We start from the raw sequence: 15,767 nt of genomic DNA, 5'->3' as shown, positions 1-15,767 counted from the left end.
TGGACAACAGCTTTTTACTAATTAACTTAATCTGTCCTAAAACCACGGTTAGAGGCTCCAAGTCAAGAAACACTTCCCTAATGGCAAACAGTTCAGGTTCCCAAACATGGTCTGAAACCACTGGGTGGCCCAAACTAAACTGGTCCCCCCAAACTAACATTAACATGGCATGTTTCCAAAACGGATTTCTGCCCGGACTTTCCCTGTCATTACAAATCCTATTCTGCCTTCACCACAGTAGCCCACCTGATGATAGGTTTGTGGGAAGACAGCCCACTATCAGTGGCTCTTAGATCCTACACGTGACTGGCGCATATCGACTGGCAAAGGCACACTTCACACTTCCACCTCCTGTATCTTGACTTACAGTTTTGAGACTTACAATTTATCTAATAACAGCTTCTTCTGTGTGACATCAATGTAACCACATTTATACTTGAGTGCCCTTAATGTATCCATTTCCCTCATTTGTGTGATCTGTTTCTCTTTCTATGCATATGAAAGTTCTTTGTGTGTTCAAAGTAAATTTTCTCTGGCAGTATATAAATTTCCCCCGTTGAGCAGTTGACAGTGTCAGAACAGTTTTAGGTACATACCAACAGAAGATGATTTTCATTGTAAATGAGACAAAGGGAAGGAAGTGGACATAGAAATTCCCCTACTCCTTTATGCCCTGTGTGTTTACAAGTAAGATCTGGTATGGAGTGCATATACTCAGATTCCAGGATGAGCAAAGAAGAAAACCACAGGCAGGAAATTACCCCTTGCCCCAGGGCAGGAAACAGGAGGCTTCTTTGGAAATTTTCAATTGCTGAGAAAAGACCAATACAGCATTCCAAGGGCTCTCTGTCCTAGAATAACATGGAATCCAGGAAACAGAGCAGAGAGAGTCCCAAATCAACAATTTTGCAGCTGACCTGGAACATAATTGACCCAGGATGAAAGAGGGATTCAGAGAGCTCTGAAGGGAGGTCTCTTGAAGGGATAGGATTGGGAGGGGGTGACACTCTGATGTAACAGTGTATTTGAAAGAAAATGTGAAAAGAAAGGCAATTAGAAACCCCAGGAAAAATAAAAAGTTGTATAAGAAAAGACATATTATACATATACAATGGTTCTGCATTGGCTAATATTTACATAGGCATAATAATGTCTTGTTATTTACAGTTAATATTTAACTAAAAATAATTTTATAACTATTTTATAACTATTTTGAGAAGATAAGGGAAGAATGATAGAGGATAGGGTCAAAGAGTTAAATGCTCACTTCTTAAAGTAAAAAGAAAATAATTTATAAATTTTCCAACTCAAAAAATAGTACCCCAAGTATATTAATTAGAGCTGCAGAAATGATACAATAAGAAATAGCTAAAAGTTAAAAATCGGTGCCTTTCCTAACACCCAGTTGTGATCTCCAAATACAATTTGCCACTGCTACCAGTGAAAGGAATGGGCTCACTGGAGATCAGATCTGGATGGTCCCAGATCTGGGGCAGGAAATGTACAAGATGAGCTTAAGATATTATACACTTCCAAAAAGCAAGGAAGCTTTCAAAGACGGATGGATTCTTATCAAAAACACAGAAGCCGGCCTTAAGAATGCCACTGGACAAAGATGGGGAAAATGTAAACATCAAAAAGAAAGCAGTGACTGTAATGAACTGAGTCCCTCAAATATATAATAATTCATAAATTCACAATATTTGAACACTTGAAAACTCAACGGTTATTTTAGAAGTTGCTAGTGAGCCAACTCATTTCTTTTGGCATAGGAACTTCCCTCCTCCTACTCATTCTAACAACTGTTGTGTAAAACGGAAGTTGGAGCATTGCACTTGACTTTTGTGTACAAATGCTATTTCAGAGTAACCAACCAGTTAATGAGGGAAATTTCTTCTTTATAAAAATATTTTATCCATAAATGCTAAAATTTTTAAAAATCAACATTTTGCATCCTTCAATAAAATAACAGCTCTAGGTAACAGTAATCAAAGACTGCCAAAACCTTCAGTAAACATTTAGATGAAAAGTTGGTGGGAAACTTTACAACGATGGATAAAGCTGACTACACTTGAGCCCACTGATCAGTATTAATATCTCTAAAAGGGAAACTATGTGACATTATGTGCCTCCTGATGTGACGCAATAGGAAAAACATACTGTCACCTGTGAACTATTCTGTCAGAAAAAGAAAAAGAAATTGAACTTGAACTGAATAAGCTTTCAGATCTAATTAATTTACAAGTAATTCAATGGATAGAGGAATGTGTTTGGGTTTTTTTAAAAATTTTTTATTAGTTAGAGGTGTACAAAACAACATAATGATTAGACATTTATATCCCTCACAAAATGACAAACCCCCTCCCAGTCTACTATCCCTCTGACATTGTATACAAGGTCAGACAATTAAGTTCAGTAACTTGTTGCAATGATGTTGCTAACCTTTTTTGATATCAGAAGGATTATTCATTGTGAATTTGTACCAACTGAACAAACAGTTAACCAGGTTTACTATGTGGAAGTGCTGAAAAGGCTGCGTGAAAAAGTTAGACGACCTGAACTTTTCACCAACATTCATGACTCTTGCATCACGACAATGCACCAGCTCACACAGCACTGTCTGTGAGGGAGTTTATAGCCAGTAAACAAATAACTGTATTGCAACACCCTCCCTATTCACCTGATCTGGCCCCCAATGACTTCCTTCTTTACCGGAAGATAAAGGAAATATTGAAAGGAAGACATTTTGATGACATTCAGGACATTAAGGATGATACAACGACAGCTCTGATGGCCATTTCAGAAAAAAAAGCTCCAAAATTGCTTTGAAGGGTGGACTAGGTGCTGGCATCGGTGCATAGCTTCCCAAGGGGAGTATTTCAAAGGTGACCATAGTGATATTCAGCAATGAGGTGTGTAGCACTTTTTCCAGGATGAGTTTACGAACTTAGTTGTCCGACCTCGTATAGTTGTTACTATACCACTGACTATATTTCCTGTGCTATAATTTATATCCTGTGACCATATACATATATTTAATGATAGTTGCATTCTATATTATTCTACATCAGCTTCAGGTGTATAGCGCAGTGGTCAGGCATCTGTACAATCTATAAAGTGATCCCCCTGATAAGTCCAGCACCCATCTGGCACCCTACATAATCTATACAACATTTTGATTACATTCCCCATACTGTATTTCACATCCCTGTGACTACTTTGTGATTACCAATCTGTACTTTCTAATCTCTTCACCTTCTTTCCCACCCCTCTACCCGCCTCTATTTTAAATCACACTACTAGGATGCAATCACCAAAATCTAAAATATGGGAAATTCTACAGGACAAATGAAATAAAACAAAAAGTATTAAAAAAAAAAAAGATGACAAAGAACTTGGAATACTTTTCTCCAAAGAAAATATACAAATGGCCAATAAGCACATGAGAAGACACTCAACATTCAGAAAATGCAAATCAAAACCACATTGAGACAGCACTTCACACCCATTAGGATGGCTTTTATGAAAAGAAAAAAAACAATTTAATGGAAAATAACGAGTGTTGGCAAGCATGTGGAGAAATTGGAACACTCTTGCATTGTCAGTGGGAATATAAAACGGTGAAGCCTCTATGGAAAAATGTTTGGCAGTTCCTCAAAAAGTTTAACATAAAACTACCATATGGCCCAGCAATTTCACTTCTAGGTATATACTCAAAAGAACTGAAAGTAGAGAGTCAAACAGATAATTATACACCAATGATTATAGCTGCATTACTCACGATAGCTAAAAGGTGGTAACAACCCAGATGTCCATCAACAGATGAATGGATAAACAAAATTTGGTCTATCCATACTATAGAACATTACTCAGTCATAAAAAGGAATGAAGTTCTGATGGTGCCACAATATAGAAGAACCTTGAAAACATTATGCTAGGTGAAATAAGCCAGACACAAAAGGAAACTTAAGTGAGGTACACAGAGCAGGCCACTTCACAGAGACATAAAGTAGAATACAGGTATTACCAGGGGTGGGGAAAGGAGAGACTGGGGAGTCATTGTTTAATGGGTGCAGAGTTTCCGTTTGGGATGATGAAAAAGTTCTGGAAATCGATAATGGTGATGGTTACATAACGTAAATGTACTTTCCCACTGAATTGTATGCTTAGAAATGATTAAAATGGTAAATTTTATGTATATTTTACCACACCAGAAAGTTGCAAGAAAAAAAGGTGGGTCAATGAAAAGAAACTTAAGGGACATATTAATCAAATGCAACGTGTGAACGAACCTGTTTGGCTCCTAATTCACACAGTCCAACTCTAAAAAGACAGTTTCTACAAAAGCTAAATATGAAAGCTAAATATATTCATTAACCAATGACCCAGCCATTCCACTTCTGGATATATACCCACCAAAATAAGTCCTTAAGTCCACCAAAAAAACGTGCAAGAATTCTCAGTGTACAATCAAAAGCCTTAAACCATCCAAACACCCTCAACAGTACAATGGATAAATAAATAATAATAAATTCATACAATGGAATACTATTTAGCAATGAGAATGAAAGAACTATTGTTTCACACAACTACATAGATGAATCACACACATAACAATGAACAATCCAGACATTAAGAATATATGCTGCATGATTCCATGTATATGAAGTTCAAAAACAGGCAAAATTAATATACAGTGATGGAATCCAAAATGGTGATTACTCCTGGGGGTGTTTATTGCCTGGAATAGAGCACGCGGGACTCATTTGTGGTGAAGGAAACATTCTATATATTGATGGTTATAATGATGTGTCATATGCAAACATTCACTGAATGGTGCATTTGTGATTTGCACATTTTGCTGTATATACAATATATGTCAATAAAAATTTTTTAAAAATGTGGGCCTAAAACAAAAAGTAAGCTGAAACCACAGCTTCTGTGGGGACCTCTTTTTCGCTAACCAAACACCAAATAAGGCCTTAGATCCCTCACAAGTGTAGGAGGCTGGTACTGAGACCCATCCATCCCTTTGCCCCACATAACATCAGGCAAATCAATGGCTATGCTCTGGAGGAAAGGGTAAACCAATGGGAAGTAAGCTATTTTGGCTGAGGCTCTGGGGAGGAAGGACAAATTGTCCCTCGGGAAGTTATAACTACTAGTTTACCCTTACATAGATTTAGGACTTGAGCTTACACTACCTTGTCGTTTTAGCAATTCTATGCTCTGGAAAACTAATATAAAGTTGCTCCAAGTTGGTAAACCTCCTAGGCACCACACAGGAGCAAATAAAAAGGGACAGGTTCTAACCCCATGTTCATTACATTTGGACATGGGTTCATTAGCTCACAATCCATAATATTAAAAACACAAACAAGCCACCCTGAGCAAGAGTTGGTGGAAAGAGCAAAGAGCAGAATCAAACCCTCCAATTTCTTCAGATAATGGAATTGTCATGAAATATATTTTAAATGTCTAAATACAAAATAGAATAACAAATATGAGAAAGGAAAAAGACTATGTAAAAAGACCAGACATATTTGTAAAAGAATAAAAAATAACTTCTAGAAATACATAAGTAAATTCGGGTAAACAGAAAACACAAAGAGAGTAGAGAATATCCAAACATATTGATAGCCAAAATAAATGTAAATAAACTAAATTACCAGTTTTTTAAAAAATACAGAGACTTTTCAGAGAAAATGAAAAACAAAATCCAGCTAAATATTATTTACAAGACAAAGCCTAAAATAGGAAAACCCAGAAAAGTTGAGAATAACAGAATAGAAAAAGGATATCCGGAAAATAATAATCTGAAAAAGCTGGTGCAACTATATTCATATCAAACAGAACAGACTTCAAAGATAAAAAGCTTAAAAATGGCAAAAGATAAAAATAGCCAAGAAGATACAATCATTTTAAATTTGCTCCAAAAACAGGATGTTAAAATGGAGCATTTAGTGTTGTCTCTGTTATTAATACAACCAAGTCCCCCAATGCTGAGAACAAACCATCTAAGATGCTACACATTATAAAGAAGGCAGTTCTTAAAAGGTAGCAGGGGCGGCAACCCTCAGCCTATTGCCCACATTGATCAAGAAGGGAAGATTGATCCCCAGTAGAGATTTGGTAAACATAAATATAGGGAACTTCTAAAGAACTACTCAGAAAATTTGACACATGTCATCTAGAATTTGGAGATGGAGAGGCTGACCCGTGCCTAAGTAGTCCTAAGGCAAGAAGCTGGTTGGGTACCCTAACTCCTAAAGACAAGAAGAGGTGTCCTGGGAAGAAGCTGCATTTACACAGAAAGAGGGGCAAAGGCACCTGTTTTTCATAGGCCACTTTGGGCCCCTTGCGATGGAGCCACCCTTGGTTGTCTTGAAAGGTACACTAGCAAGGTGACCTAAACCGGCAGCGTGAGTGTAGCTGAAGCGTAAGGAAGGCAAGAAAGAGAAAGAGTTCAGTTCAAGACATAACGTGAGTGCTTTTGAGAGAGATTGTATCAAGGTACCAGGCCTCAAAAATGATTAGACAGGGTTCCTGTCTTTATACTTTCGAGCCAATGAAGGACAAATAGGTATTCAGATAATTCCAATAAAATGTGATGTTGAGGCGACTAGGTTTTACGCCAGGGGGGACTGGACATTGAACGACTTAAGCTGGGGAGTTTCACAAGCAGATTTGGTGACAATGAAGAGGATGGATGTGACAGGGCTAAATATGGAGCACAGAGACCAGTTACATCACAAGATGGATTACTAAACTCAAACAGAGCCAAAAGGGCCTGACCTAAGAATGGAGTAGGTACCAAAAAGAAGAGGTAATTCAAGCAAAACCTGAGTAAGAAGCAAAACCTGGCAGAAGCCTTAAGGCTGACTGGATTCAGGAAATGGGAGTGAGGAAAGGTCTCTAATGACTCCCTGATTTCTGGGTGACTTAAAGAAAACGTTTGTCATAGTTAAAAACGTGAGGACAGATGATATTGCCCTGGGAGTGTGCGCAAAGGAAGAGCAGGGAACCACAGATAGAAGCCCAGGAACTCCAACACGAGACCGAGGACGTGAGTAAAATAATGTCTCGGTGTGGCCATTGGCTGGGGCTGCTGAAGCCTTATAAGTCTTTGAAGCCGAGGATATCAACAACAACAAAAAAGCTAGGATATCTAAATGCTACTGACACAGATTTCTACTTTTAGATTGTAAATTTACTTTTTAGGTTTCTCAGCCAGTATTTCTACGATTAAAATATAATACATAAATGCATACCTCATTGAGTGCCAACATATCTTCTACTTTGGTAGCTCCACTTTCAGGCAGAGAAATTAATACAGTTTTGGCTATCTCCTTTAGAACTGTATCAATGTGAATTTCACACAAGTCATTGACCTACAAACAACAAAAAAAAAATGTGGAAGAAAACTCTTCTTTCATCCAGAACGTATTTGAATTATAAACTAATTTAGACGGCTCTATCTGGAAACTTGCATCCAGAGCCAAGCATAATTTGGTGGAAATTTTAGGAGTACTTCTGCAAAGAAAGCTTGACACGGAACTAAGTTTTACTGAGCAGCAATGTGTGCCATCACCTCATATATGTTATCTCCTTTAATCTTAATTCCAACCCATGAATCATCACTATCCCAGTTTTACAGCTAAAGAAACCAAGACTCAGAGAAATAAAGTAACCTAAGGAGGAACACGTAGCTAGTGAAGGGCAGAAAACCATACCTAGGTTTACCCGACTGCCAAGCCTCTGAATTTTGTCTGTTACACCATGCTGTCACCAAAGACAGTCTAGCATATCTAAAAAGATATGCACATTCTATATAGCAAACATGTGAGAAATCAATAGACAGTTTCCAGTTAGATGACTGCCTCATTGAATTAACATGAGATGCATTAATATAATAACCACTCCATTGTGTCTCTCTCACAGTCTACAATTACCCTATTTTCTAAACTACACTGTGGAATTGAACCATCACTTAAACATAGAAAAGGCAAGGTAACTCAGAGACAAGAAAAGGCACTCTAAATGAAAAGGGCCCAAAGCCCTTAAAGAAATGTAAAGCATTATTTTTTTAACTTAATGGATATCCTTTTAGTTAAAAGTCACACCTTTAAAGGCCTTTTATAGATAATCAAACTATTATTCATAGCCTGAGTAAGAATGTATGTAATTTATAAAAATTTATGTATCATACCTTCTTTAAAAGTTGATTGAACATATCCAAAACTGAGTCAACTTCTTGAAAAAAGCTTTCCAGTGTTAAAGACGACCATGTTAATATTGTGAGGCCCTGTCTCAACACAGATTCCACCTGGAAAAAGAAAAATATATCAGTTTCCATTATTAACAGGATCATCTGCATTTATAAAAAAGGCTTTATTTTATTACCTGGAAATATTATAGGTTATATATCCGTAATTGTATTTCCCCTCCATTATACTTAGCAGAGGTGACTTTTTATTGTTTTTTTTTTTTTTAAAACCCATGTTTGGCTACCCATGAAGCAATCATGGATTCCGAGAGAGTGTTTATTATTTAGAGTTAGTTGTTTTTCAAAGGCAACAAAACTTAGGCAAGGAATCATTCTGTAGGAATAACAGAGCTATAAAGCTGAACTAGAAAGATAGAGGGTCTAGGCAAGAATAGATGTTCTAAAATCCATAATCTATAGAACTATAATCTAATTTTAAACAAGGAAATCAATATAAACCTTCAGTATTACCAACCTTTTTCATTTTAGGGGTCATCAGATTGACAAACACAGAAGGCACTTCCTGATATAACTCATCACAATACTGCAGAAGACCCTGTTAAAAGTCAAAATGGCATGTTTTACAGCAACTTATTTTAAAGCAACAGTCGTATTTTGATTCATACCCAGGTTTCATTATACCTGTTTTCCTCACAGTCCTGCCAAGATGGAGGGTACACATTTAAATTTATACTAACAATGCACTTTTCCCTGACCTGTAAATTACCTGAGCTCAATGGAGTTTTCTAGCTTTACACTTTTAATATTTATTAATTATCTTTCTAGACTTATGCTATTTTAAATAGTTTGGATAATTATCTTTTTATGATGTCTGTCATACATTTTTCCCCTTTCTGTTCCTTGTCTTCTGACATATTAAAGCATACTTATCACTGATGCCACACTCATTTTCTTGAATCAAAATCAATGTACACACAATCAATATTAATAAGCTTTTCTGTTTTCTTTTAGATATCTTTTAGAGATGAACCATAATGATCAATTTTTGACCATTTTGTAATTTATTGCATTGTGTCAGATGTGGATTCAAGTTAATCCTTCCCCAAATTAATAATACTAAACTGTTTTGATGTTTACTTAATAGTTTCAAAGGCATTAATTAATTCCTTTCCTTCTTTTCTGTTACTTGTAGCTTAACTTTTATGTATACTTGACACTTGGCAAAGGATTCTGACTTTCATAATATCATTCAATACTAAGTAAATCCTGTAAGATGCAATGCAAGTGACATTAATCTCAATTTATAACAGCACTTTGACACTCAATTCTCCAAAGCCAGAACTAGCCATTACAAAAACATAGGGCTTTTGATGCTGAAGCCAAAGTTGCCACAATATCAACATTAGCCAGAAGTCTAAATCTGATTTCTTATAATCTTTTCACCTTTGCTTTCCAACTCCAATCTTTCCTTTTGTTTGCACATTAGTACTTTACTTTTGTCAAGAATCAACAATGGAGCAGGATAGAGAAGCCAAAAATAAATCCATGCATATATAGACAATTAATTTACAAAGGATCAAGATGATACAAAGGAGCCAAAAACATACAATGGGGAAATAATAATCTCTTCAATAAATGGTGTTGGGGAAGATCCAAGATGGCGGAGTAGATAAACACCATGTCTGCTTCCTTCTGTGAACAAATTAAAATTACAACCAAATTATAGAACAACCAGCCTGGAGAACCGTCCAAAGTCTGGCTGAACAGAAGTTTTATAACTAAGGATATAAAGACGAAGCCATGTCAAGACTGGTAGGAGGGGTGGAGATGTGAAACTGGCTGACCCCAAACGCCAGTGTGGTAGTTGAGAAGTGGGAGGGATATCTCAGCTGCAGAGGTTCCCCCAAGAAGAGCAAGAGAATGCAGCCCCACACTGCCTCCCCAGTCCAAAGTACTGGTCCCAGGAAGACAAGCCCCCATAGCATCTGGCTGGGAAAAACGGGGGAACTCTGACCATCCATGTGGAGGAAGCAGCAGGAAACCCAGGCGTCCTCTTAAAGGACCTGTGCAAAGACTCTCTCACTCCCAGGCACTCATCTTGGGCTCCACCAAAGGGGCGGTGACTCAGGGGCTGTCATAGACGTATGGGGGACAAACTGGATTGTGTGGCTTCTGGACAGGTGCTGGGAGACAGCATTTTCCCTGTGGGGGAGTCCTCCTCCTGTAGATGGGCGCTGTCTTTTCTGTATTGAGCCAAATCTGAATCTGATTGACCTGGTGAGCTCTGAGGCTGCACCCTGCTGACTCAGCAAGACCCTACCCCACCCAACTCCCGGAATGCTAGAGACATTTTTCTATGAGAGCAGACAGCCCCAACTGCATTGTACTCTTTCTTCGAAAACTATCAGAGTCCAACAGATCCAAGGCGGGCAGCAACTGGCCTCAGTGCGCTCTGAGAGTTTTACTGAGTAGCTTCAAGATCAGCACTCTCACCAAATCAGAATTTACATTAACCTAGTGACCATAACTCTTCCCAATCTAGTGTCTCCCTGAGACCCTGCCATACTGCACAAGACTTTATCAATGCCTGAAACTTAAGGTAGGTGGCAGGTGGCAGCAAGTCTTTGGGTGTCCTGGTATTTGGAGGTCTTTGGGTGTCCTAGGTACCCTAGGCCTATTAATGCTGGCAGCCATCCTCGGTTTGCAGTGTGGCCTCTCCCACATGCCTCCAGATATAGCACAGGCAGCAAATAACCTCGGATGGCTTTGTAGCTCTTACCAGGTAGTCCCCGGCCAGTCACAGGCAGTGGGAGACCTGGGCCTGCACCAGAGCCCCTCCCAAGAGGCCCCAGAACCAATGTACTTGGAGGCTGGCTTCAGACCACAGCAGAGCACTGCCCAATTAGCTCCACAAGCAGCACACCCAAAGGGCGGTCTAACAGGCACCAGAACCCACTGGGGTGAATCCCACTTGCTGGGTTAAGCCACCCAAACAGCAGCCCGTAAGCTGTGGTTGTGGCCAAACCCCACACCAAGCAGCCTGAAGATCAACCCCACCTACCGACATGCCAATAGCAACCAAGGTTCAACTATAACACCACCCCAACTCCCCTCTCCCCTGGCAACCATCATAAATATTCTCTATGAGTTTGTTTCTGTTTTGTTTGTTCATTTTGTTCTTTAGATTCCACTATAAGCAAAATCACATTGTATCTGTCCTTCTCTGTCTGACATACTCCATTCAGCACAATACCCACCAGGTCCATCCATGCCACTGAGGATAGCAAGAACCCATTCCCTTCCATGGCCAAGCAATATTCCATTGTATACATGTACCACCTCCTCTTTATCTATTCTTCCATCTACAGACACCGGGGCTGCCTCCACATCTTGGCCATTGTAAACAGTGCTGCAATGAACATATGGATGCACACATCCCTCAAAGTAACATTTTGGGTTTCTTCGGATAAATACTCAGAAGTGAAATTATGGGTCCTTCTCTGTCTCTTGTTATCGTCTTTGTTTTAAAGTTTATTTTGTCTGGTTGTAAATATTGCTACTCCAGATTTTTCTTTTCTGTTTCCATTTTCATGAAATATCTTTTCCTATCCCTTTACTTTCAGTCTGTGTGTCTTTCGATCTCAGTGAGTTGCTTGTAGGCAGCAAATGTAAGGGTCTTGTTTTCTTATCAATGGAGCCACCCTACGTCATTTCATTGGGCACTTAATACATTTACATTTAAAATAATTATTGATAGATACATAGTTATTGCCATTTTATTATTCATATTTTTATCTTTTTTGTATAGTCTTAAAGAAGTCCCTCTAACATTTCTTGTAATACTGCTTTGGTGGTGAGGACTCCTTCAGCTTTTTCTTGTCTAGGAAGCTCTTTATCTATCCTTTGATTTTAAATGATAGCTTTGCTGGGTAGAATAATCTTGGTCATAGTCGTTACTTTTCATCACATTGAGTATTTCCTGCCACTCTGTTCTGGCCTGCAAAGTTTCTGTTGAGAAATCAGCTGACAGTTTTGAAGTGAGCTCCTTGTAGGTAACTAACTGCATTTCTCTTGCTGCTTTTAGGATTGCCTTTAACCTTTAGCATTTAATTATGATGTGTCTTGGTGTGGGCCTCTTTGGGTTCATCTTGTTTGGGACTCTCTTCACTTCCTGGGCTTGTCCTTTGCCAGGTTAGGAAAGTTTTCTGTCATTATTTCTTCAAATAGGTTTTCAATTCTTTGCTCTCTCTTTTACTGGAACCACTATGATGCAAATGTTAGTAGATATTGTCCCAGAGGCCCCTTAAACTGTCTGTCCTCATTTTTCTGGATTCTTTTTTCTTTTTACTGTTCTGATTGGGTGTTTTCTGTTACCTTATCTTCCAAATTACTGACTCAATCCTCTGCATCAGCTAATCTACTGTTTCTTCCCTCTAATGTATTGTTTATTTCAGTTATTGTATTCCTTATTTCTGCCTTGTTCTTTTTTATGTTTTCTATTTCCATTTTTATTTTTCCTATCTCTTTGTTGAAGTTCTCCCTGAGATCACTGAGTATTGTTATAATCAGTGTTTGGAACTCTGCATATGGTAGATTGCTTGTCTCCATTTTGTTTAGTTCCTTTTCTGGAGTTTTGTTCTGTTCTTTTATTTGGGACATGTTTCTTTGTCTCCCCATTTTAGCTGCCTCCCTGTGTTTGTTTCTTTACATAGGACTGCTATGCCTCCCAGTCTTAGAAAGGTGGCCTCATTTAGTAGGTGTCCTGTGGGGCTCAGTAATGCAGTCTACCTGGTCTCCTCAGCCAGGTATTCCATGTGTGTCCCTTGTGTGGGTTGTGTATGCCCTCCTGTTGTAGTTGACACTTGGTTGCTATTTGCACTTCAATGGGAGGGACTGACCATCAGGCTGATTGGTTATGAGGACTGGCTGTGAGTACAATGGAGGAGTTATTGTACAGGGTCTAACCCTACAGAGTAGGATTTGCTTTAGCAGGGCATTGGTGCCTGCCCAATCAGCCCTTTGGTTGTGGCGTTCTTGGAGATGGCTGGGTAATATTCTGGCTCGGTCCAAAGCTGGCCACCAAGTTTGCCAGCCCCAGGTCCTCCTGGGAGGGGCTTCACCTCAGGTCAAGTTCAGCCACAGCCTGTGCCCTGCCCAGGACCACCTGGCATAAGCCAGAAAGCAATCTGCAGATGGCTGCCACCGTGCTGGACCTTGGAGGTGACTCAAGAGGCTAGGCCACAAACCAGGCTCGCTGTCACTAGTGCCAGGCTTGGGGGTGCTCAGTAAGAGGTATGGGACATGCTGAAGCCAGATGCGTTTGATTGGGTTTTATGAACCTTTAAGAGATTTTAGGAAAGTCTGTAGCATGAGTCAAGATAGGCTGTTTATATGGAGACGCCACTGGAAGTGGCTTGGGTTTCCATAAAGTTAGGTGGGGCAGGGTCTCTGGGAATTACCAGGGTAGGGTAGATAAATGGTGTTAGCCGGGTTAGAGAGACTCAGATATGGGTGCCACCTTTGTCTGCACACCAGGAAGGGGGAGGGCTCATCCAAGAAACAGTGGCTTCTGCCAGCTCCTCTGTCTGGGAGAAAGCTGTCCCTCCAGACCTCAGCGCAAAGCTAGACAACTCAGTTCCTCCCCTTATGTCCCTGGAGTATTCGAGCTGCTGCCCCAGTACTGGAGCTCAGAGCCAGTGAATCCGTCAGTGAGTAAGTCCACGCATGGGCCCTTTAAGAGGACTGCCTGGATTCTAGCTGCCCTCCTCTTGCTCAGCCCACAATCTCCACTAGTTTCATAGCCAGAAGTTATGAGGACTTATCAGCACTGGAACACTGGACTGGGGAGCCTAGTATATGGTTGAGACCTCCTTGCTCCTCTGGGAGAGACCTACACATCCGAGATATTCCTCCTGATTTTAATGGTCACATGTGGTTGTGCTGAGCCCGTTCAATGTCTCCTGCTCCTCCTACCCTGTCTCAAGATGGCTTCTTCTGTATGTCTTTAGTTGTAGGGCTTCATTTCAGCTAGACTCAAGCGATTCTCAATGATGTAGTTTCGCTGTAATTTTGATGCGATTGTGAGAGGAGGCAAGCACAGCCTTTACCTACTCTGCCATCTTGACCGGAAATCTGATATATTTTTTGTTTTTTGGGATTTTTTTTTTTTTTAAAGACTTCAAAAGTAACTAGAAAATATAATCTATCTTACCTGCAAACGCAATTTGTCTGCTTTCAATTTACTTTCCAATTTAGCAATCTCTTTGCTTGTTCTGGAACATCCAGCTTCATTTTTATCATGCACTTAGTTTCCCGAACAACTTCCAGAATTTTGGGATCAAAATTAACTATCAACTTTCCTGATTCTGGATGTCGCACAAAAAGTGTGGCTTGTAAAGCTACAAATAAACAGTTGTTGACATTAGTTATTCTGGATTTCTTTTCTGCTTCCGTCCCTGGTTCCCTACCCATCTTTCCCACTGGACCACTGACTTCTTACAAGCAAAAGAATATTTCTGGATGTCCCAGGTTCTTAGGGACGTATCTGACACATGGTCAGTGCTCCAAACTTTCTGTAAAGCCATAAAACCAGATCAAGAGAGATAAGAAATAATGGACCAAGAATGGATAACCTTTGTGCTATAAGCTGCAATAACTTTCTGAGTGGGACTAAGAGAGCTGTAATACAGTGTTAGTTTATTTTTATAGATGGTGATTTAATCCCTGGGAGAGAACTAGAAGATGTGCACAGTTACAAAATATTATACACCTCATAGATTTCAAACCCTTTTCCATGCCTCACCCCAACTAGAACCTTTAAGGAGGTGTATCTGAATGAATTCTCCATTCTGAATTTCTGATAACTAGGCTCAGTATCAGTAAGAAATATTTATTAAACACCATTGCACTGTGAACTCCTGGAATGTAGAAGAAGAATTTTTTACAGTGTATCTGATTCACTACATGAACATTATTAATATAAATAGGCATTTTCAGATATGCCTTTTATTATGAATTGAAATACATAATCCCAATGGTTCATGCTGAGCAACCATATATTATTTGTTATCCTAACATGAATTACCTTTAGAGGCATAATAACAACACACTTACAGACAAGTACACGCTAGCTTGAATTATATCTCATATTAACAAACACTACTAACGTGAGAATTTCCCATGTATCTTCCAAGCCTCACATTACTGAACAAAATGTGTCTGCATCAAATTTCTAATAAAATATCTGTATATCCCTTTGAAGTTAGTAGACTTTTACTCATCAGATAAAGTTAGTCTTAATATGGTTCCTAATGATGCTGGTTTCATGAGGATTTCAACTAAAAATTTTACCCAATACATTTGTAACCTTTTTAAAATTGGGCTAGAAATCATTTACCCTCCCAAGTAAACTCCAAAGTAACTTTTGAACATTTGACGAAATCTGTCTTCCTTAAGGCTGTACTGAGCTTTCCTTGAAAGGACAAAATGGTCAGCAAAACCACTAACAATACTGACAGCCGGGAAGTCTGCTCCAGGGCTG

The 15,767-nt window shown here is 39.2% G+C and overlaps 1 protein-coding gene across 1 annotated transcript in view; it reads right to left on the bottom strand.

Moving 5' to 3' along the window:
* Positions 1–15,767, bottom strand: part of DNAH8 (dynein axonemal heavy chain 8) — a 335,302-nt gene that overhangs the window by 262,180 nt on the left and 57,355 nt on the right. The window contains 5 exon segments of the mRNA XM_033102419.1: positions 7,272–7,391; positions 8,210–8,326; positions 8,742–8,822; positions 14,439–14,482; positions 14,485–14,625. Of these exon segments, the coding sequence (XP_032958310.1) occupies positions 7,272–7,391; positions 8,210–8,326; positions 8,742–8,822; positions 14,439–14,482; positions 14,485–14,625 (503 nt within the window).

This window comes from Rhinolophus ferrumequinum, chromosome 3 (genome assembly GCF_004115265.2).
Source record: "Rhinolophus ferrumequinum isolate MPI-CBG mRhiFer1 chromosome 3, mRhiFer1_v1.p, whole genome shotgun sequence".
Taxonomy (NCBI): domain Eukaryota; kingdom Metazoa; phylum Chordata; class Mammalia; order Chiroptera; family Rhinolophidae; genus Rhinolophus; species Rhinolophus ferrumequinum.
Note: the sequence above shows the minus strand (reverse complement) of the source record. Positions and strands in the feature narration are given on the sequence as shown.